General features: G+C 38.5%; 1 protein-coding gene across 3 annotated transcripts in view; it reads left to right on the forward strand.

The window, feature by feature from the left end:
- Positions 1-22,214, forward strand: part of YLPM1 (YLP motif containing 1) — an 87,534-nt gene that overhangs the window by 45,948 nt on the left and 19,372 nt on the right. For 2 of the 3 annotated variants that reach the window (XM_064292753.1, XM_003408770.4), the window contains exons 5-17: positions 3,660-5,786; positions 8,414-8,537; positions 12,201-12,618; positions 12,731-12,823; positions 13,050-13,245; positions 13,729-13,847; positions 14,716-14,870; positions 15,410-15,472; positions 15,759-15,878; positions 16,118-16,294; positions 16,382-16,465; positions 16,736-16,819; positions 18,994-19,074. In XM_064292753.1, the coding sequence (XP_064148823.1) occupies positions 3,660-5,786; positions 8,414-8,537; positions 12,201-12,618; positions 12,731-12,823; positions 13,050-13,245; positions 13,729-13,847; positions 14,716-14,870; positions 15,410-15,472; positions 15,759-15,878; positions 16,118-16,294; positions 16,382-16,465; positions 16,736-16,819; positions 18,994-19,074 (3,841 nt within the window). Of the gene's footprint in view, positions 1-3,659; positions 5,787-8,413; positions 8,538-12,200; positions 12,619-12,730; positions 12,824-13,049; positions 13,246-13,728; positions 13,848-14,715; positions 14,871-15,409; positions 15,473-15,758; positions 15,879-16,117; positions 16,295-16,381; positions 16,466-16,735; positions 16,820-18,993; positions 19,075-19,340; positions 22,210-22,214 lie in introns of those variants that run through there. The other variant, XM_064292752.1, reaches the window with a different exon arrangement.

Consider the following 22,214-nt stretch of genomic DNA (forward strand, 5'->3'; position numbering starts at 1 on the left):
GTAACCAGTGCTCTTAAACTACTCTTCTTCTTGCTCCGTAAGTTACTGCTCATATTCTTTTTTTGTCTTCCAAGTTAAAAAAAATATATACTCATCTGCTGGTAACCTATAACCGATTCCCAAATCCTATAACTCATCTGTATTGTGTGGGTTTATGTATTTTTAAAATGTCTCGTGATAGCTTTGTAATGTGGCAGCTCGACTAGGCTGAACTACATTTCCCAGAGTTGCCTTTCTTATATGTTTCTAATTAGGGTGGGCTACTGTTTTTTTTACAAGGGAGATTTTTGCACCTAACACGACACAGTTATCCCTGGACAACCAAAAACACTCTAACCCTTTCCCTAAAAGAGGATAAAAAATCCCTTTATTGTCTTTGGGGTAGAATCATTTTTCTTCTCCTGGTTGATTCACACTGTTTCTTTGATATTCTGTAACTTAAATGCTAAGATATTAAGTTACTGTTGTTAGCACATTTTATGTTATGTGATAAGAAAGAAATTAATCAAAAATATTTGGTTAATATGCATGTATATGTATGTATGTTAAAATGCATAGATATCAAATTAAGGAAGAAATATACCTACTCCTCACTTATCGACTATCTCCTTATCCAACATTTCACGTTATGACAGTAGTAAAAAATCTACTATCTAACTATTTTGCACATTAACAGTATATGACTGGCAGTAATGAATGCCAAGGTATAAGGCAAGAGTAACGCTGGCTGTGATGGTTAAGGTTATATGTCAGACTTGGTTAGACTATGATTCTCAGTGGTTTGGCAGTTATATAATGATGTATTTTGGCAGTTTGTAGTGATGTAGTCATCCTCCATTTTGTGATCTGATGTGGTCATTGTCTGTTTTCACATAACGCTGATTTTCGTGTAACGACCTGGCCTGTTGATAAGTGAGGAATGGGTGTACTCCTAACTATGACAGTTCTTATTTCTACAACTGGTCACTTAGTGGTAACTGGTATTTATAGCTACCTTCTTCCATTACCAAGATATACTCAAACCCACTGCCATCGAGCTGATTCTGGCTCGTAGCAACCCTATAGGACAGAGTAGAACTGCCCCATACAGCTTTCAAGGATCACTATGTGGATTCAAACTGCTGACTTTTTGGTTAACAGCCGTAGCTCTTAACTGCTATGCCAACAGGGTTTCCTTTCTTCCATAACCCATTCCATATTCCTTTTGCCCCCAGCAGACATCTCAGCTTGTCATAGTTCCTTTCCTGGTAGAGTGATCTAAATTCTTGAAGGGTCTGGGCTATTAGGAGTGCAGCCTGAATTAGGTTATTGTAGTTTTCCATTGACTTTCATCACAAAGCTTAGAAGTACTAAGAGGTGTCCTAGAGGATCTCCTGCATTCCAGATATATACTTTCTTACCCCTATAGTGTAGTAGTAGCCCAGTTTCTCTTTGAAAGTCAGAATCAATCACCCTCAGCCAGTATAGGAAGCCCCTTCTTTGCCTGCTGATTCAGAACCCACAGTGGCCAGGTGGCAGTCTCAACTTGCAGTTCACTAGAGTCATTGTTGTGTCCCCTGGTAGAAGTATTCCTCCTTTTGGAACTAAGACTTCTAGACCAGCAAAGCCTAAAGTCACAGGAGTGGGAAGGAAAAAACTTACTGAAGTGGTATTTATTACTATTGATTGATTTCCCAAACAAATGAAACAAACATCCTTCTATTTCTCATGAAAGGTATCGTTGTCCACTCAGTCATCTAAGCCAGAAACCTTGTATTTATTCTATATTTTCCCTTTCCATTATCATTTTAATTCCACCTACTCCTAAATCCTATTAATTCTACCTTCTTCACATCTCTCGCTTTTATCCCCTGTTCTACATCCTCATATTGGTCACTGCCTTAGGCCAGGCATCATCTTCACTTACCCAAACTGTAGAAGTCATCTTTAAACTTTATTCTTCTATCTGTCCATCAGTTTTCTGCCAGTACAGTCTTAAAAATCAGACCATATTCAGTGACTCTCAGTGTTTATAAGGTAATTCTAAACTCCTTAACCAGCTGAATTAATTTAGCTGTTGTCACAGAGATCCAAAGTTACATGGCTTTAACAAGTCAGAAGTTTACTTTTTCTCAGGACTTATATGATGGCTCTACAGGATCTAAAATCTAGATTCTGATTTGTTACTTCACCATACCTAGTACAGAGCCCTTAGCAAGCTGTCCAGAATGCTTCACTTCACTACCATGTCAAAATTGTAGACGGCATGAAAAACAAAGTAGTGAAGGGGAAAATGTACCCTTCTCTTTAAGGTTACAACCCAGAAGATTGTGTAAATCATTTTCACTTCAGCCCGTTGGACAGAACTTGGCTACACCTATCTAAAAGAGAGGAAATGGAGTCTTAAGTCTGGGCAGTCTTATGTCTAGCTAAAAATAAGGGAGGTCTATTACTATAGAAAAAGGGGGAGTGGATGTTGAAGGGCCACCAGCACTCTCTGCCATACAAGGCAGACAAAGTTTTCTGGGGATTGACCCTTACCTACCTCTTTACCTTATCTTTTAGTTTGCTGTTTTTCCACTCTTTCCTCTTTCCCAACTTTTCTACTCTGTCTCCCCTTTACTTCAGCCATGCCAAACTGTTTGTACTTCCAAACATGCTATACTGGTATGTATATGTTTCCCTGCCTCCCTCATGCTTCCTTAGTATAAGATCCTTTACAACCTACTCCCTGTCATCTCCAACACAGTCCATCGGCCCAATCTCAGAGAATTTGTCTTTCAAGGCTTTATATAAGCATCTGTTTTTGGACACCACCACCCTCACCCTGGTAGAATTGAGCATTCTGCCTTCTGTTGCCTTTATTATACACAGATAGACATTACTCATTGCACCTATTGTAGTTGTTTATACTTAGGTTCTCTTTCTGCTAGATTGTAAATTCTTTTAGAGCACAGATGATGTTTTATGTGTATTTCCCTTGGACGTAGTGTGGTGCCTAACAGATGGGGTGTGTGACTAAATATTTACTGAATGAGTGAGTGGGTCCACAGCAAACTCATCTCTGTCCAGACTTTTTAAAAAGTCAAAGCGCACTCTTATAATGTGCTGCTGGTTTTTAAACTTTTGTCAGTTACTCAAGATCTTAATGCCAGCTCCAACAGTATTTATAATCATCATATTTTATTATTTCATATTCAGTTGTTAGCTATATTTTAATTCTAAAAGTACCGTCAGATTTAGCTATGGAATTTTTTTTTCCTGTTTAAAATGAGTAGGCTTTTCTGTCTGCCAAGGCGCAGTACTTCTAATTGCCATTTCAACCATTTTTATGTGTGCATTTCAGTGGCATTTTTTACATTCCCCTGTTGTGCAACCATCACCACTCTGTTCCCAAATACAGTTGCTTTTTAACAATTCCATTTATCAGTGACTTGCTGAACGGTATGTGTCCAATTAAATGCGATAATACTGGCATGATTTGCAAAGCCTGTCCTAAGACCTGAGCACTGCCGCTTTAGCATACTGATTTTAGGATATAGGTGACTCGGATTTGTTAATGACTGAAAGAGTCATTGTTGTAAACAGATTCTAAGGCAAGACTGCCTTAACTATTTTTACGTGGAGAATACTTTTTCCTGCTTTACTGTCTTGAGTAATATCTTTTGTTTTACTTGTAGATTTGATGGTCCTCGAAGATTTGAGGATTTAGGGTCAAGGTGTGAAGGACCGAGACCCAAAGGGCCTCGTTTTGAAGGAAACCGCCCCGATGGGCCAAGACCCAGATATGAAGGTCACCCAACAGAGGGCACTAAAAGCAAATGGGGAATGATTCCCCGGGGGCCAGCATCTCAGTTTTATATCACCCCCAGTACATCTCTAAGTCCTCGACAGAGTGGACCACAGTGGCAGAGCTCCAAACCAGCCTTTGGACAGCAACATCAGCAGCAGCCTCCTAAGTCACAAGCGGAACCTCTTTCAGGAAACAAAGAACCATTAGCAGATACCAGTAGTAACCAGCAGAAGAATTTTAAAAGGCAATCAGCTGTGTATTCCATTGCTGCAGATGTAAAGGATGCCAAGGCGGCTCAGTCAAGTGAGAATCTAAGCGACTCTCAACAAGAGCCACCTAAAAGCGAAGTCTCGGAAGGGCCCACAGAGCCTGCTAACTGGGACCAGAATTCTCAAAGTATGGAGACCCAAATGGACAAAGCCCAAGCTGTTACTCAGCCTGTACCCCTTGCAAATAAACCTGTACCTTCTCAATCTACTTTTCCTTCAACAACAGGGGGGATGGAGGGAGGAGGAGCAGCAGTAGCAGCATCGTCATCCTTAACTACAGATAATGATTTTAAATCTATGGGTATTGGTCTGTCCCATTCAGAAAACAACCAAGATAAAGGGCTGCCTCGGCCAGATAACAGAGATAATAGGTTAGAAGGCAGTCGAGGCAGCAGTTCATCTTACAGAGGTCCTGGGCAAAGCAGAATGGAAGACACACGGGACAAAGGACTGGTAAATAGAGGTCGAGGCCAGGCAATCAGCAGGGGCCCAGGGTTGGTCAAGCAAGAAGATATTCATGATAAGATGATGGGTAGAAGAGAAGACAGTCGAGAGAAGATGAACAGAGGAGAAGGCAGCCGGGACAGAGGGTTGGTGAGGCCAGGAAGCATTCGGGAGAAAATGCCAGGTGGTCTGCAAGGCAGCCAGGACAGGGGTAGAGGTGGCAGCCGAGAAAGGGGGCCACCTCGGGGGGCCAGCAGTCAGGAGAGAGGACCCCCTCGAAGGGCTGGGAGTAGGGAGAGAATACCACCCCGAAGAGCTGGGAGCCGGGAGAGGGGACCACCTCGAGGGCCTGGCAGCCGGGAAAGGGGACTGGGAAGACCAGATTTTGGTCGTGATAGAGGTCCATTCAGACCAGAACCAGGAGATGGTGGGGAGAAAATGCATCCATATCACCGAGATGAGCCTCTTAGGGCTCCATGGAACCATGGAGAAGAGAGAGGGCGTGAAGATTTCCCACTAGATGGTAGAAATGCTCCAATGGAACGAGAAAGGCTTGATGATTGGGATAGAGATAGATACTGGAGAGAGTGTGAACATGAGTATCAGGATGATACAATGGATCCATATAACAGAGAGGACAGGTTTTCAGCACCACCACCTCGGTCTCATGATGGAGATAGGCGAGGCCCTTGGTGGGATGATTGGGAAAGGGATCAGGATATGGATGAGGACTACAATAGGGAAATGGACAGGGACTTGGACAGAGATGTGGATCAGATTGGAAGACCCATGGATATGTATGATAGAAATTTGGATAATGAATGGGACAGAGATTATGGGAGACCACTGGATGAACAAGAATCACAGTTTCATGAAAGGGATATTCCACCTATTCCATCTTTACCAACCCTTCCACCTCTTCCACCATTGGATAGATATCGGGATGATAGATGGAGAGAAGAAAGAAATCGAGACCATGGTTATGATCGAGATTTCCGTGATAGGGGTGAGTTGAGGATTCGAGAGTATCCAGAAAGAGGAGATACATGGCGGGAAAAGCGAGATTATGTTCCTGACAGAATGGACTGGGAAAGAGAACGGTTGTCAGACAGATGGTACCCATCTGATGTGGATAGACATTCCCCCATGGCGGAACATATGCCCTCCTCACATCATTCCTCTGAAATGATGGGGTCGGATACAAACTTAGACTCTGACCAAGGCCTTGGAGGGGTAATGGTTCTCAGTCAGAGGCAGCACGAAATCATTTTGAAGGCTGCACAAGAACTGAAAATGCTTCGGTAAGTTGACTGCTTAAGATAATTTCTTTTAGTCAAAACCACATTCAGACTGTTCTTTTTAAAGTGATGTGACATATTTGAGTGGAATCATTTTACTTCCAGTTCTTACCATGTAATTTTAAGTTATATTTCTGGTCATCCAGAGTTGTTTTAGAGTTTGGACAGGTTTTTAGGAACTGTGTTAATTATAAACTTATGCCCCAAAATGTGAAAATTGATAGCCCTTCTTGGCTGTTGCAGCTGTGTTGCTGATATGCCATGCCTGTGCATGTTAGAAGTGCTGAACCTGTTCTGAATTTCACAGGGCTCATATGTGGCCTCCATTTTTCCTAGTGGTCACTTTGTTTGTGGGGATTAGATCTGACAGATTTCATGTTCACTAATCTTTGATATAGTTTTGAAAAGTGCTGCCAAGCATGTATGTTTTTCTCTGTGGAAGCTGAGAATGCTTTTACTTGGGAGTGTCGTCACATTCTTCTAACCATTGTTACTTTCTTTTTGGGGTGTTTTACCTTTCGTTATTACTAGAAGTAGGTATCTGCTTAAGGATGTTGCTTGTTTCTACACAATCACATATTTTCTTTCTGAGCTAGAGAATAGAATTTGGATTTCTTTCCTTATAGTCAAGTAACTATGTATAGATGTCTACATAATGCTTCCCGTGTTGTAGCAATAACAACAAAAGCTAACTTTTATTGCGTACTTACTGTGTGCTAGAAACTGTACTAAAGTGCTTTGAGTATATTAACTCACTTAATACTTTACTTAAATTGACTACATCCTAAGGATAGGAAGTTAGGGGTCAGTGACAGAGTGAGGATTTTTTTTTTTTTTAAGTACGTTCTTAGGAATTAGTAATGTTTTAGGAAAATTAATGAACAGATTTTGATAGATTCCAATATATTGTGTTTCCTTCATTTTTCACTTCTGGCCTGCATTTGTGAATTATACAAATTGAAGTTGTAATCGAAGCTTTAGGACTAGAAAAGTATGATGATAAAAAATAGCTTAAGGTAAAGATGAAAGTCAGGTGCTTTAAGCCGCAAAACCGATTTCTGTGGTCGATAGAGAATATGCAGTAAGAGGTGTATTTTTTCCTGAATTACTCATGCAGAAGACGTGGAAAGCGTGCCATAGAACAGTCAGCTACTACGCTATTCACTTTTACACTATTTAGGCATTTTTAGTTGAACACCTACTACGTGCTGTGCTAATCATTTAGCATGTTATCTCAGTCCTCCTATCTCAGATCCTTACATCGCAAAGGCCTGCAATGATAAGTAGTAGTATCTCCATTTCACAAATGAGGACACTAAGGCTTAGAGAGGTTAAGTTCACTTGGTCGATAAGTGACAGACCCAGGATTTGAACCCAGGTCTGTCCAGTTCCAAAATCTGTGTGGTTTATGGCGAGCAGTAAGCTGATTGTGTTGCTAAGCTACCAGGATTTCTTTCCTTTTCTTTTTAAAACTTCCTTTTTCATTCATTATTGCTTTGCGTAAAAATGCTAGGTAAAAGATGCTTCCCTTCGTCATTTTTTTAAAAAGCTCTTTCTAGGCAACATAAACACAGTTAAACAAAATATAGGAAGCGCTGGATTAAGAGTGGTTGTAGTTGAATACAAGTAGCCTGTGCTTTCAGTGTACAGTCGTAAGGAATATCATAAGGAATATGATTTAGATGAGGCAGAAAATAATCTTCTTATATACTAGACCATTATTTTCTTGTCCATTTGGGTCACTACACTTTATAAAATGTAGGGAGGAAATTGTAAAAGGTCTGAAGAGGTTGCAGTAAATGTTACATGTCTTATGGTTAGGCGTTGTAAGTAAAAGTAAAAGGAGTTTGACCAGAGATTCAAAAAAGAAACCCCGAAGGGTTTTACTTAATTACTCTTTAGGAATATGAAGTGTTGTTTTTTAGCAACATATGCTGACAGTCGTTCTCACCATCTACAAAATGCCCACATAAACCAGACAGGTAACAAAAACAAGTGAAAGTGGGCCAGATGTTGTCCGTTGAATGTGGTGTGGATTGTGGCAAACTGCTTCATCTAAAGCGGGCAGCCACTACACTCCACCTAATTGTTGGTATGTGGGAATGTAGGCCCAGTGTTATCAAATCTCTTTTAAAAATTGCATTTAGAGATGAAATTTTTTGTTTTATAAACAATAGCAACAAATTCAACATTCTAATTCAAAAAACTGATGTGAAGGCCAAATGAAAAAACCTCTCTAGGTCATATTTGACCTCTGTGCCACCATTTTGCAGTCTCTGGTGTAAGGAATATTGAACTAAGAGAGAAACAAAGCAAGAGAGAAAATCATGACCAAGTAGATAAGATATTAGAATGGACTACTGAAGCAGGTTGAAGAATCTGTCCTTGGAGATCTTCAATAATTTATAGTTCTCTATAGGCCTTTTTTTTTTTTTTTTTGGCCTTAGGACTGATCAGTTAGCTACATAACAACAGGAGAGGGTTTCTCCAGGGGTGCTCTGTGGGCACTGTAGAGGGTTTTAGGACAAAGTTTTTAGGTCTTTTTTTCTCCTTTGATGCTAGTTGTAGTCATGTCGGAATGGAGTAGCAATGCCTATATGCAATGGGAATTTTGTTTTATTTGTTTACAGGGAACAGAAAGAACAGCTTCAAAAGATGAAAGACTTTGGGTCTGAGCCACAGATGCCTGACCATCCACCACCCCAGGAATCATCGAGATTACAGAATACAGCTTCAAGACCTGGGATGTATCCGGTATGGGACGATGTGTGCTCAGGGAATGAATGGTTTCTACTTTATGTGTTTGTATGCTGTTTGATTTTTTGGTATTACAATAAGTATAGATTTCCTCTATAAAAAAATGTAAATTTTGGAAAAGTAAAAAGCTGTGGTAATAGATCTTTGAAGATCTTATAAACATGACCAAAAGAATGGCAGAAATGCTCCTTTTCCCCAGGTTTTGATAAGTACACCAAGCACACCTGAACTACATGGTTTCATGTTTACAAAATTGTAGAAATTTCCTCATAATCCTTTACGTCCAAATCTTCCTGTTTCCCATCTAGGCAGTCTCAGGGCTTCCACCTGTTATTTATGTGACCCTCATCATGTTCCCACCTCTTCAGGCAGGATCCAACCTCACACCCCAAGTTCAGGCAGTAATAATAAGGGATGGTTTATGTTAAAGAGTTGTGTGATTAGATTCTCCCTTTTTTTGTTGTTTGTTTGTTGTTTTACGCTTAAGCCATGATAGGCTTTAAAAATGTTATGCAGATAACTTTTAACGGCAAAATAAGACCATTTCATCAAATTATCTGTTTTCACTTCTCAGTGTTCTCTTCCATCGTGGCCTAACATATAACACTCGTGCCTAGTTGTGGACAACAACCACCCTGTCATTGCTTACTCCCTGAATTGTATCTAGTAACCTACACATGCATCTGCCTACAAGGTTTCTCTCTGTGGTTGTGTCTCCTTCAAACTCAGCATATGCAAAATGGAGCTTATTATCGCAGCCTCCCCCTCCCCCCCCCGCCACCCCACTGTTAAATTTGTTCTTTCTCCCCCTCACCATCACCTAGTCATCCAAACTGGAAACCTGAAAGTCAGCCTTTACCTCTTTCCTCTATCTTACCCATTCATATCCGTATCAAATTTTCTACTGATTGATTTTACTACCTTTGTAATGTTGCTCAACTATTCTATCTGCAAGAAACCCTGGTGGCGCAACGACTAAGTGCCTGGCTGCTCATGGAAGTGTTGGCAGTTCAAACCCACCCTGTAGCTCCTTGAGAGAAAGTCCTGGCAATCTGCTTCTATAAAGATTACAGGCAAGAAAACCTTATGGGGCAGTTCTGCTCTGTCACATGGGGTTGCTATGAGTGGAAGTTGATTTGAGGGCACCTAACAACAACATGGAAACCCTGGTGGCATAGTGGTTAAGAGCTATGGCTGCTAACCAAAAGGTCAGCAGTTCAGATCCCCCAGGCGCTCCTTGGAAACCCTATGGGGCAGTTCTACTCTGGCCTGTAGGGTCACTACGAGTTGGAATCGACTCGATGGCAGTGGTTTTGGTTTGGGTTTAACAACAACAGTTCTATCCTCTTCTTCCCCACAACCTCACTTCTGATCTTCATCCATTCTTGCCTAGATTATTTCAGAAATGTCCTAACTCACCTCTCTGTCATTCCCCTCTGAACCATTCTCCACTCTGCTCCCAGAGTAATTATTTTATTTTTAGAATCATCTTTCTTGAGGTATAGTTTACATACAATAACATATGCCCATTTTAAGGCTACAGTTTGAGTTTTGACAAATGTAAACTGAATTTCCATGACACCAAAAAGTTTCCTCATGCCTCTTTGTAGTCAGGTCCAGCCCCACCATCTGGGCAGCACCAATGTGATTTCTGGACCAAGTGGACATTTTAAAAAACGTAAATCTCACCACATTGCTCCCTGGCTTTAAATTCCTTCGGTATTTCCCCATTGCTTTCAGCATAAAATCTAGACTTTTTTTTTTCTAAATTTTATTTGTTTTGTTGTTGTTGAGTATATACACAGGAGAACAGACACCAATTCAACAGTTTCTACATGTACAATTTAGTGACATCAGTTACTTTCTTCAAGTTGTGCAACCGTTCTCACCCTTCTTTTCTAAGTTGTTCCTCTCTCATTAACATAAACTCTGTGCCCCTGCAGGTTCTTCTCGAACTTTTCAAGTTGCTACTCTAGACTCTTTTGCGTGGCCTTTTATGTTCTCCCTGAGCTGGCCGGACCTCTGCTTACCATTGCTTGCTACCCCCTACCCTTATGCTTCACTCTCCCTGCGTGTGGAGTTACTTGCGATTGTGTGAATGTGCCAGACTCTTTCACTGCTCCATGACATTGCATATGCATTTTCTCTAAGCCTAGGGTTTCTTTTCTCTTCCTTTCCCCAGCTGGTTACTTCTTGTTCCTCTTTTAGAACTCACTCTGCTATCTTCTCTTCCACTTGTGTGAGACGATTGCTCTCATATATGCCCCTGGAACACCTCATATTGACCTCTGTCATATCCCTTATCATATTGATTTTTGATAGTTCTCTTTCCTTCCAAATTGAGCCCTTAAGGATAGGAACTGTGTCTTTTATCTTTGAATCTCCTAGCAAGTAGTAGGAGCTGTGAATGATAGATCCACATTTCTGCTTTATTCACTTAAACAAACATTTTTCCATATTGCTACAGTCTCTATAATATTTTTAATGTGCAATAATTTATTAAACTATTCCATTTCTTTTGAACTTTTGTTTCCAATCTTTGACTCTTATTATTAACACAACTGTAATGAATGTCTTTGTATCAAGTTCTTACTTTGGATAACTGCTTAGAGTGATTTTAAATTCCTAAAGTAGAATACTTGAGTCAAAGAATAAGGGCTTTTTGTGATTCTTGTAATATAGCCAAATGGATCTCTAAAATAGTTGTATAACATCTATACTACGGCCTTACATGCATCAACCAGTTCATTTTTTTGTTGTTGTTGCTAAATTTAGTAGTTTTAACATGTATTTTTGATTACTAGTGAGCATGAGTTACGAGTTAATTGTATTTCTTCCTGTATAAATTTTGTTTTTACTCTTTAGTTTATCCTTTAGGCTCCTAAAGTTTTTCTTATCAATTTGTATTATCCTTACTATAATGTGGAAGTTAATCCTTTCTTATAAATACTGCAGGTTTTTTTAAAATAAATGTATCTTTTGCTCTTACTCTATAGTATGAATAAAATACTTTTTGTTTTATTTATAGACATAGTCCCAAGATTGTTTAGGCTATTTAAGCCTTGCCTAGATAGCTGGGCTCCAAAGAAAGTATCTTTGTCCTATGGAAGCATTTTCTTAACAAAGTTAAAAATGCCATACCCTAATAAAATTTTTACCTCTAGGTAAGAACAGCCATTTATCTTTAACTGTAGCCTGTAGTGGCCCCCGGTTAAGTACATTCCCCTGTATATGAGGCATTGGGGGCTCTTTGGTCAAACTCCTGCCTCCGGTGTGGGAGACTCAGGGCTAATCCCTGGCCAGTGCACCTTATGTGCAGCCACCACCTCTCTTGTCAGTGGGGGCTTGCATGTTGCTATGATGCTGAACAAGTTTCAGCAGGGTGTCCAGACTAAGAGGGACTAGGAAGAAAGGCAGGGCAGTTTACTCCTAAAATTAGTCAATAAAAACCCTATATTTGCAAAAAGTTTCTCCCTGTCTGTGACTTACCTTTTCATTTTTAAAGTGGTGTCTTTTGAAGCATGAAAAGTTTTTAATTTTGAATAAGTTCAATTTACCGTTTTTTTTCTTTTGTGGATTGAGAATGAGACTTTAATTCCTACTGATCTGTGAAAAGATGGTGGTATGCTTGTCTACTAAGCTATTTACTCTGTTCTCTAGCCTCCAGGGCCCTACAGACCGCCCCCTCCTATGGGTAAACCACTAGGTTCAATTGTAAGACCCTCTGCTCCACCCGCAAGAGCATCTGTTCCTGTGTGCAGGGCACCTGTCCCAATACCGCCACCACCACCTCCTCCGCCTCCACCTCCTCCTCCTCCAGTGATAAAGTCACAAACTTCTGGTGTGGAACAGGAGCGCTGGGATGAAGATTCTTTCTATGGACTCTGGGATACAAATGATGATCAAGGACTGAATTCGGAATTTAAGTCAGAAAATGCAGCAATTCCATCTGGTCCGGTGTTACCACTCCCACCTGTTCACCCTTCCATTCCTCCTCCTGGCCCAATGCCTTTGGGTATGCCACCTATGTCCAAGCCCCCACCAGTGCAGCAGACTGTTGATTATGGCCATGGCCGAGGTGAGTAATGATGGTGAACTGGTATTTGGGATTCTAGAGGAACCGTTAGCTTTAGCTTTGGCTTCTTTAAGCTGCATTCTTACAGTGTTTTATCCCTGGTTTCATTTACCAGATATATCCACTAATAAAGTTGAACAGATACCCTACGGAGAAAGAATAACTCTGCGCCCAGATCCAATACCTGAAAGATCAACTTTTGAAACAGGTAGGAGTCCTAGAGAGATCAGTACCTTTAAAACCTTTAGGACCTGATTATCATATAATTTTCCTTTTGGTCAGATTGTCTGGGCCTCCCCTTGATATAGCTAAAAGATTCTTAAATTGAATTTAGGGCAGCAGTTTATACTAGTTCTAAAGTTAGAGTTGTACTTTTCCGCTTTTATGTCATTAAAAGGGACGTAAGTCTTTTTTTGTATGACTTGCTTTTGTAGAGCATACATGCCAGCGTGATCGTTATGATAGAGACAGAGACCGTGAGCCGTATTTTGATCGTCAAAGTAATGTCATGACAGATCATCGAGATTTTAAAAGGGATCGAGAAACACATAGAGACCGAGACCGGGATCGTGGTGTTATCGATTATGACCGGGATCGATTTGACAGAGATCGCCGACCCCGAGATGATAGGTACGCTGTGAAGACTAATCTTTGCGAGGTGTGCGTATTACTGTATACCTAAGCTCTGCAAAGGTCAGTGTATCTAACGGCATTCAGTAAGTGACATATTCGTTTCATGTGTGTGTAATTTGGAAAAGGAAGAGCAGTTCTGGACCAGTTTTCAAGAAAGTAGGTGCTTGCATCTTCTCAGCTTGAGTTCCAGAGAATTAAATGGGAGATGGGAGACAGCCAGAAGGGAGTGGAAATGGTATTGTCAGTAAATGTTCAGTCATTACTTAATTAGTAGGCAAGCAATTTATTTGTGCAATTCCTGAGCTTGTTAGTTATATGTACGCAGGGCAAACCTAAATGGAAAAGCAAAATCAAATTGTAAATATTGACTGTGGAGTCACTACCCATAGAGAAAGTTGGGCAGATAATGATGTTGCATTATAAAGCAGAGATCTCCAAATATTTTTCATTTACCAAAGTGCTTCCTGTTATACGTTCTAGGACTCAGTCGTATCGAGACAAAAAAGACCATTCTTCATCCAGAAGAGGGGGGTTCGATAGGCCATCCTATGACCGGAAGTCTGACCGACCAGCCTACGAAGGGCCATCCATGTTTGGAGGTAGAGCAGTGCCTGTTACTATAAGGGTGTTAAGAATGTGAACATTAGGAGTTGCTTTTCACTGTAGCTATGAATTTAAACTTGCAGAGTAAAATCCATTCACAGAGATGGTGGCACTATCATCAAAAATAGCAATATAATTAATGAAATAAAGCATAAATGCCTTTTTATATTATAAAAGAAATCCTGGTGAATGGAAACAAAATTACTTAGGATCCCACTATCCCCCATACTACAACTATTAAAAGATTGTGCATTTCCTCTCATTCTCTGTTCCATGTACATATTTATGAAGTTGTAATCAAACTATAAATATAATTTCTGTGTTGTGCTTGTTCCAGGTTTGAGGTGGTACCATAGACATTTTCCCATGTGTAAACCTGTTAAATTAATGGCTCTGTGATATTCCATTGTGTGGATAAAATATAAAGCTCTTATTGTTGGACATTTAGGTTGCTTTTAGTTTTTTCATTGCTATAAATTATACTTAAACTAGAACTTTTATACCTATTTTTAAGAACAAGCTTTCCCAAGTTAGTGACTCTTGTTCTTAAAACTATAAAGGGGAAGTTACAGAACTATCAGTCATACTTGAGACTATCCAGCAAAGTATATAGTATTTTTCTATGTCCTGTTGCTTAACTTTTTTCCTAAATTTAATACAAACAAGGATGGATTCAGTATTTTTTTCAAAACATTCTGTTTGCCTAAAATCATACCTAAAAGTTGCTTAAATGTTCTCTAATTGATGGCTCACCAAATCATCAAACTTGGTTTGAGTTATATTACCTTAGGGTTAGTGGGGAGAATTAAATTTTAAAATAATTGCTGTATTAATAGTAATTTTGTTCAACTGCTCTACTTCTAGGAGAACGAAGAACCTACCCAGAGGAACGAATGTCCTTGCCAGCTCCTTCACTAAGCCACCAGCCACCTCCAGCTTCACGGGTTGAGAAGAAGCCGGAATCTAAGAATGTGGATGACATTCTGAAACCACCAGGCCGAGAGAGCAGACCTGAGAGAGTGAGTCTGATGAGGCTGACCAGTTTTCTTGCAAATCAAAACCTAAGAGGTTTTTAAAATATCTGGAACATAACTTCTCTCCTTTTCTGTAACAGAGTATTAATAGCAAATTCAAGGCATTATACCATCTCCAAATCATCACACAATTGAAATCTCATAAGCTGTCTACCCTATAGAATCTTCAAGAAGTTAAAGCTTAGTTGCTTGGCAAAAAAAAGATGTTGAAAACTTTTAAAAGTAATTTATAGGGGCTCAGTTAATTGCATTTTGAAGAAGGGGAGAAGTGGTTTTAGGTTTCTGGTATGTGGAACAAAAACAGGGAGAGGTACAAGACTTGATTCATCTAGGCTTATTTAACTAGTGAAGTATACATTCTTAAATTTGTCTCGTAGAATAACTAGGTTCCATTTGAGTAAACTAGTACTGGAGTTTTCAGCCAGATATTTTAACTTCATATATGTTCAATGGATAGATAGATCATTGCAAAAAAATCCTCTCTGAGTGGTCTTTTTTTGGTGTGTGTGTGTTTGTTGTTTCAGATTGTTGTTATAATGAGAGGATTGCCTGGCAGTGGAAAGACACATGTTGCAAAACTCATTCGAGTGAGTATGTGAAAGCCAAAGAACTTGTTGCTTTTGTTAGTCACTTGCCTTCTTAGCAGCAAGGCATTGGTACAGGTATCTCCCACCTGATCCCATTCTAGCTGGTCCATGTGATAGATGCCGTTGTGTACCAGTTTTTTTACCTTACACAAATACTTTGCCTCTGCTTGATTTGAAACCGCTGAATGATTACGTGTTATTTAGTCACAAGAGGGAACATTGATGTGAACATTCATTAATTTATTCTATAAATTCTCTTTAATCTCTTTGACTATATGATTCTTAGGATAAGGAAGTAGAGTTTGGAGGACCTGCACCCAGAGTTCTAAGCCTGGATGATTACTTCATCACTGAAGTAGAAAAAGAAGAGAAGGATCCAGATTCTGGAAAGAAAGTGAAAAAGAAGGTATGGTATATTCCTTTCAGATTACAACCTGATTCAGTAATAGTATTTAATGGAAAACATCCTCAGAAGGAGATGCGGCTTTTCTGAAGACAAAGAAAAACTGCTTTTTTCTGAATAAAATTTAGTACTCAGGTGTGAAAGAAGGACTTCAAAGTCATCTATTCAGATGCTACCCAAGGAAGAGGCTTAGAATGGTTCTTTGCTTTTGCTAACTCTAGATCTCTTTTGGGGAATCTTAGGTAATGGAATATGAATATGAAGCTGAGATGGAGGAGACCTACCGCACCAGCATGTTCAAAACTTTCAAAAAGACTCTGGATGATGGCTTTTTCCCCTTTATTATCCTGGATGCTATTAATGACAGAGTTAGACATTTTGACCAGTTTTGGAGTGCAGCAAAAACCAAGGGTTTTGAGGTATAGACCTAAAAGAACTTTAAAACATTTTGTGTTGTCAGGTAAGTATTGTATTTGTTTACCTAATAATTATTAATTCTTTCCTAGGTATATTTGGCTGAAATGAGTGCAGATAACCAGACTTGTGGCAAGAGAAATATTCATGGAAGAAAGCTTAAAGAAATAAATAAGGTGATTTTTGGAAACATAAAATGGTGGAGTATGCTAAACTTCATTTTGTCAATATCACCGCTGTTTATTCCGTTTTCTTCCAGAATATCTTTTCTTCCTGCTTTAATAAATGTTTCTTTTCCTTTGCATGTAAGTGAAAGGGGTGGGATAGCTGATCCTGGAACTGGCCTGTGAGACTTTACAGTATTAGTTAAATTTATCTTGGGTGCTCACTTAGTCTTTATGTGAGTAGTTTCCAGAGATAATTTGACCTTCTGAATCTCTCAATAGATGGCTGATCACTGGGAATCTGCACCTCGTCACATGATGCGTCTGGACATTCGTTCTTTGTTACAAGATGCTGCTATTGAAGAGGTGAGTGTCCTTTGGCTTGAATGCAGTGCAAAAGAGACGTTCTTTCAACTTTTTATTTTGAAAAATTTTAAACCCTCAGAAAAGATGCTTAAAGAATACAAAGAATACCTGTACCTCTTTCATCAAGATTCACCAGTTATTAATATTTGCTGATATATATTCTTCTTATAATTATTATTATCATTATTATTTTGTAACTATTTTAGAGGTAAGTTGCAGACCTCATAACCTTTCACCTCTAAGTACTTCAGCAGATATCTCCTAAAACCAAAAACATCCTCTTACTAAGCTAGAAGTCAGTTATCAAATTCATAACATTTAACATTGATATAATACTTTATTAAATAATGTAAATTTCTTGGATTAAATTTCCTGAATTATCTCATATAGAATCCGTATGCAGATTTTGCCAACTGTTTCCATAATGTGCTTTATAGCATTTTTTAATTTTAATCCAGGATCCAATCCTTTAAAATAATTTCTCAGCCATGTCATTGTCATAAAAGACAAAGAAAAAGGGTTTTTGAAGAGTATAGGCCAGTTGTCTTGTAGAATGCTCCTCAGTTTGGGTTTGTCTGATTCTTTCCATGTAATTAGATTTCGATTAAACATTAGTAAGAATACTACATAAATGATGTGTCCTCAGGGCATCACATCAGGAGCCATATGTTATCAATTTATCTTATCACCTCACTCGGTTAAGGTGGTGTCTGCCAGATTTTTCTGCTGTAGAGGTACCTTTGTCCCTTTCTAATAGGTAATCTGTAGGGAGAGACTTTGAAATCGTAAATATCCTGTTCCCCAGCAGATTTTCACCCATCAATAACTCTTGCCTGAATCAATGATTAATTTGGTGGAAGTAAATCTTTATTATGAAAAAGGAGAGATTTTGTATTTTGATCAGTTGTGTACTTCTGTTTCCTTTGACCTTCTCCCGTAATTGAGTTACGTATGCTCAATGTTTTCATTGTTTTTTTTTACCTCCTGTGCCACTCCTCAACCCATTTCCTTCTTGCCTTTGCCCCCACCACTGTCCAGAATCTCCCTTCACCGGTAACTTTCATGACAATGGACAGTTCTTATGCCTCCTGTTGCCTAATTTTGCAGCCACACTGGACACAATTGACCACGCTCAACTTGAAAGCATACTTTTCCCTTGGCTTCTGTGAGTCCACATTCTTTTGGTTCTCACTCACCTGAATTCTCTTATCTGGCCATGCCTTTTCAGTCTCCTTTGCTGGATCCTCACACTGCCCAGTCCTTAAATGTTGGTGCTCTTAAAGGCTATATCTCTCCTAGTCCCTATTTTCATTCTACATAGGTAATCTGCACCTTCCTAATAGCTTTGATTGCCACTTATATGCTCTTAATATTAAGTTGTCAAGACTATAGTGAGTTATATCCGTATCTTAACAGTAATTCCATCCAAGTGGAGGGATTGTAGGTAGTTTTTGTAATTCTTCTTTCTCTCATTATTTTCCAAATTGTCTACAAAAAACATACGTTAATGCATCTCAAACTCAAGGTATCCAAAATGTGATATATTCTAACCTGTTCCTCTTTTGGTATGCTCTGTTTTAGTAATTAGAAGCACCTGATTGCTGAAACCAGTAATCTGGGAGTCATCTTTAACTTTGCTCTCTCTTATTCCGGCTTCTGACTCTACCCCTCCACCACAGTCAGTCTATAAGTTTTGTCAGTTTTACTTTGTAAATACTTCTCTAGTCCATTCTACTTTATATTACCACTACTGTCATTCTGGGCCAAGCTACTATCTTATTTTCCATTATATCCTTTCTTACATTTTGAAGTTTGAATCATATATGTTTTATCTGATTGGAAAAATAATTTTTAAAGGTTTTAAAAAGAAATCCTAGTAACCCGTAGGCATTCAAAACAGGTGAGCATCTACTCAGAGCAGAGCATTGTACTAAACCCCTAGAAAATTATAAAGATAGATGTCCCAGGAAGATTAAAGGCTAGAACACTGCTCTGTCTTTTATGAGCTCTGCTTCAAAATTTAGGGTTTTAAAATTACTTAGTACGTAACAGTGAATCTGTGTTGTTTTGCCCTGGGTAATTGTGCTCCTTCCAGATCTCACTGAGGGACTCAACATTCTCCTAAACGTTATTTCAATTTGATTTTTTTTTTTTAATTACTTGGGGGAGTATAGGTAGAGATGGAAGATTTTGATGCAAATATTGAAGAACAGAAAGAAGAAAAGAAAGATGCAGAAGAAGAGGAAAGCGAACTGGTAGGAGACTGACCAACCACTTTGAACAAAGTGTCTCTTTATTAAAATTCTTAAGAAGGATATTGTTTTAAATTTAGATCTGTGGTCAGATTACCGCTGTTTTGATACACCTTTTAATGGTAAAAGTTTCCATAGTCATCTCCAAGGAGACTTTTGGATACTTTTGATTTTTCTCCAGACCAAAAGAACCCTCTACTATATTATTAAGAGAAAATTTTAACAGACTGCTGAGAAACTTACCCTTATACACACTCATCTATTTGTAGGTAGTTTTACTTATCAAGAAAACCAATTAAGTATGAAAGGACATTTTTACATTCCAGCAGGTATGTGATGCAGCCTACACAACGTTGTATAATTGTCTCTTCTTTGCTACAAGTTGTCAAAATTGAGTTTCTGTCAACTGAGGCAGAAGAATTGTTATTGAATGAGGAGACTGAGAGTTGCCACTTACTGCTGGATTTGTTCTCTGCATTTTATCCTTTTAAGTGATGGGGGAAATTATTTGACTGTGTAGGCAATGAATTTTGCTTAGACTGATTAGAGGCTTATGTAGTGTGATTTCTAAGTTCCTGTGTACCTACTGTAAATACTTTTGATCACACCTCTGTAGAAATGTTTGCCTTACCTGTCATTCAGGAATATACCACCGTAGAATTATGTGGACTTTTCAGTGTTTGCTGATGAGTACAGTGATCTGCAATGCCTTGAAATAGTGTTGCTTCTTTAATCAAAAATATTGCTCAGTTTATATAATACCTCAGCCTTTCCTAAAGCTGCCTCTCATATTCTTCTGAAAATGTACAAAGTGAGACCCTAATTCCTACCCTAATCCCTACAGTATACAGAGTCTCTAAGGAGTGGTCCCATCAAACCATGTGTGATATAGAGGACTCTCGATAGAAACTGTGTGTTTATGTAGTGATGGCGTCACCCTCTACATGCCTAGATTTCAAATGTGGATTAAAAAAATAAGCTTTAAAGTTAATGGCATTTGAGTCTCAGTATTTTTTTTTAAACAGTTTTTTTTTTTAAGTTGTGTTTTGATATATATGATCTAAAATGTAGGCAGGAAATTCATGTAAAGGTCCACGCTGTTCCTGAATATGGCTAACGACTTCTTTAATTACTTGCAGCGTGTGTACTATAAAGTCATATGAGAAGTCTGTGAACTTTTAGCTTTCTAAAGCTTCGTCTTCTTTTGTGAAGATTTCGGTTCAGGAATTAGATCAAAACATCTGACTTGCTTAGGTGCAGGTCAAAGCTTGGAACTTTAATTGAATGTACTTTTTAATTTTTAAAAGCAAAACACATCGTAATACTGTATTTTTACATCAGAGACCTGGCAAAGAAGTCTTAGAACTCTGCCTACTGGACTATCTCTTCTATTTCCAAATGGCCTATCGTTTCAAGAGAGCAGTGGGAGGATAATAGAGTTTAAAGGAAGAAGAGGGTGGTTCCAGCAGCGGGAAATGAATACATTCATTTTGCTTATCTTTATGTTTAAAACTTCTCTTAACTCATTCTAAGATTCAGAATCCAGATCTTCTGCTATTGGGGTCTTTTCCAAGAGTAAAAGATTCTTGGAGAATTTTAACCAAAGGGTTAAGAGCAAGTTCATGTCATTCAGACTATTTTAATGGAACTCTCAGTAAACTTCACATTTTCCACTCTGTACTGATTAAAACAGCTGGGTGAAATCCAAACTTTCCTTGATTAAGAGAATCCTTTCGGGGGATCATATGTATGATATTTTGCTTTCTTTAGTACTTCAGTGAACCTGGTAGATATGGCTCAGAGTTTATAAATATATTATTTTAGTGATGTTTAGGGTTTTCAGATGATTTTTGAGATGTGATTTGTACAAATTTGATTGATATTTTTAGCACCATTACTTCAGCATAGCTTGTCTTGTTTATTTTAAAAACATATTTGAAAAAGATAATATAATTTATAACCTGAAATACTATCTAATAAATTAAAATTGAATTATTAGTTCTGGTTTAAAGATTAGAATTATATAAAATCCGTAGGTTACCTAGAAGGATGATGATGCTATAGAAAACTCTTACCCAGAAACTATTGCCCTGAAGCCTTCGACAGACGTTCTGACGTACCTGCGTGTCAGTCTGTTCTATGAACTTAAACATTCCCAACAATGGAGGGATATATTGACCCTTAAAAGAAGATATTGATACCTTTGATGAATCAGTCCTAAATAATAAGTTTTAATATTAAAGCTTCTGTATGTTAGGAATTAATTAAAAAAAAAAAAAAAAAACAGTCCGAATTAAGGAAAAGAGAAAAATCTCAATAAATCACATGGAAAAGCATACATTTGCTAAGTGAATAAACTGAAGGGGTTACTGGATAGTTAAATAGGTGCATTGGGAAATTTGAAAACTATATATAGGAGTTTGAAATAAACTACACAGTTATTTTATTAAATGTAAGATATAAGTTGCGGAGATGCCTGCATTTTCATAAAATAAGAAAACACTAATTTTAAGACACATACAGTATCAGAAACAATAATTTTCAGGTGATTAAAGAGAAATGCTCTGAAATTGATTCAGTAGAATTAGCCTTTGTAAGATGGACTGAGTCTTTTTAAAATGAGGTGCACTTTATAGTTGGGTTCAGTGATACCGAGTTTTCTCCTTTCTTCTGAGTTTTTAAAATTACAGTGGAATATAAAGTAACACTTAAAAATGCTCTTTGAACCTCATGGTTACTTTCACTTGAGAATAGCAGTTGTATTTAGAAAATAACCTAGCTGGTATAAATCCTATGCTACTCCGAATGATATTAATATTAGCACAGTAACTACTTGTACATTCTTAGCATATTTGCTATACGGCTGTTGTTCAGACTGCGAGGGTGAGTCCTGCACTGTAGCTGCCTCACAGCGCCTTCCCGGTACTGTCCTGAAGTGACTGCTCTGAAATCTGGCAGTCCAGTTTGGTGAATTTGGTAATTCAGTTTCTTCAAAGATGAGACTGTGCTTTCCCTAAGGATAAGTTTGTAACAGTGAGTGGAAACTGAATCCATTCCCAGTTTTAATGCTTTTCCAGTTCAAAAGTGATGTGCATGTATGTGTCTCTTTCTAACCCTTCGAGCTTCTCTCTGTGTACGATTTA

This window comes from Loxodonta africana, chromosome 10 (assembly GCF_030014295.1).
Source record: "Loxodonta africana isolate mLoxAfr1 chromosome 10, mLoxAfr1.hap2, whole genome shotgun sequence".
Taxonomy (NCBI): domain Eukaryota; kingdom Metazoa; phylum Chordata; class Mammalia; order Proboscidea; family Elephantidae; genus Loxodonta; species Loxodonta africana.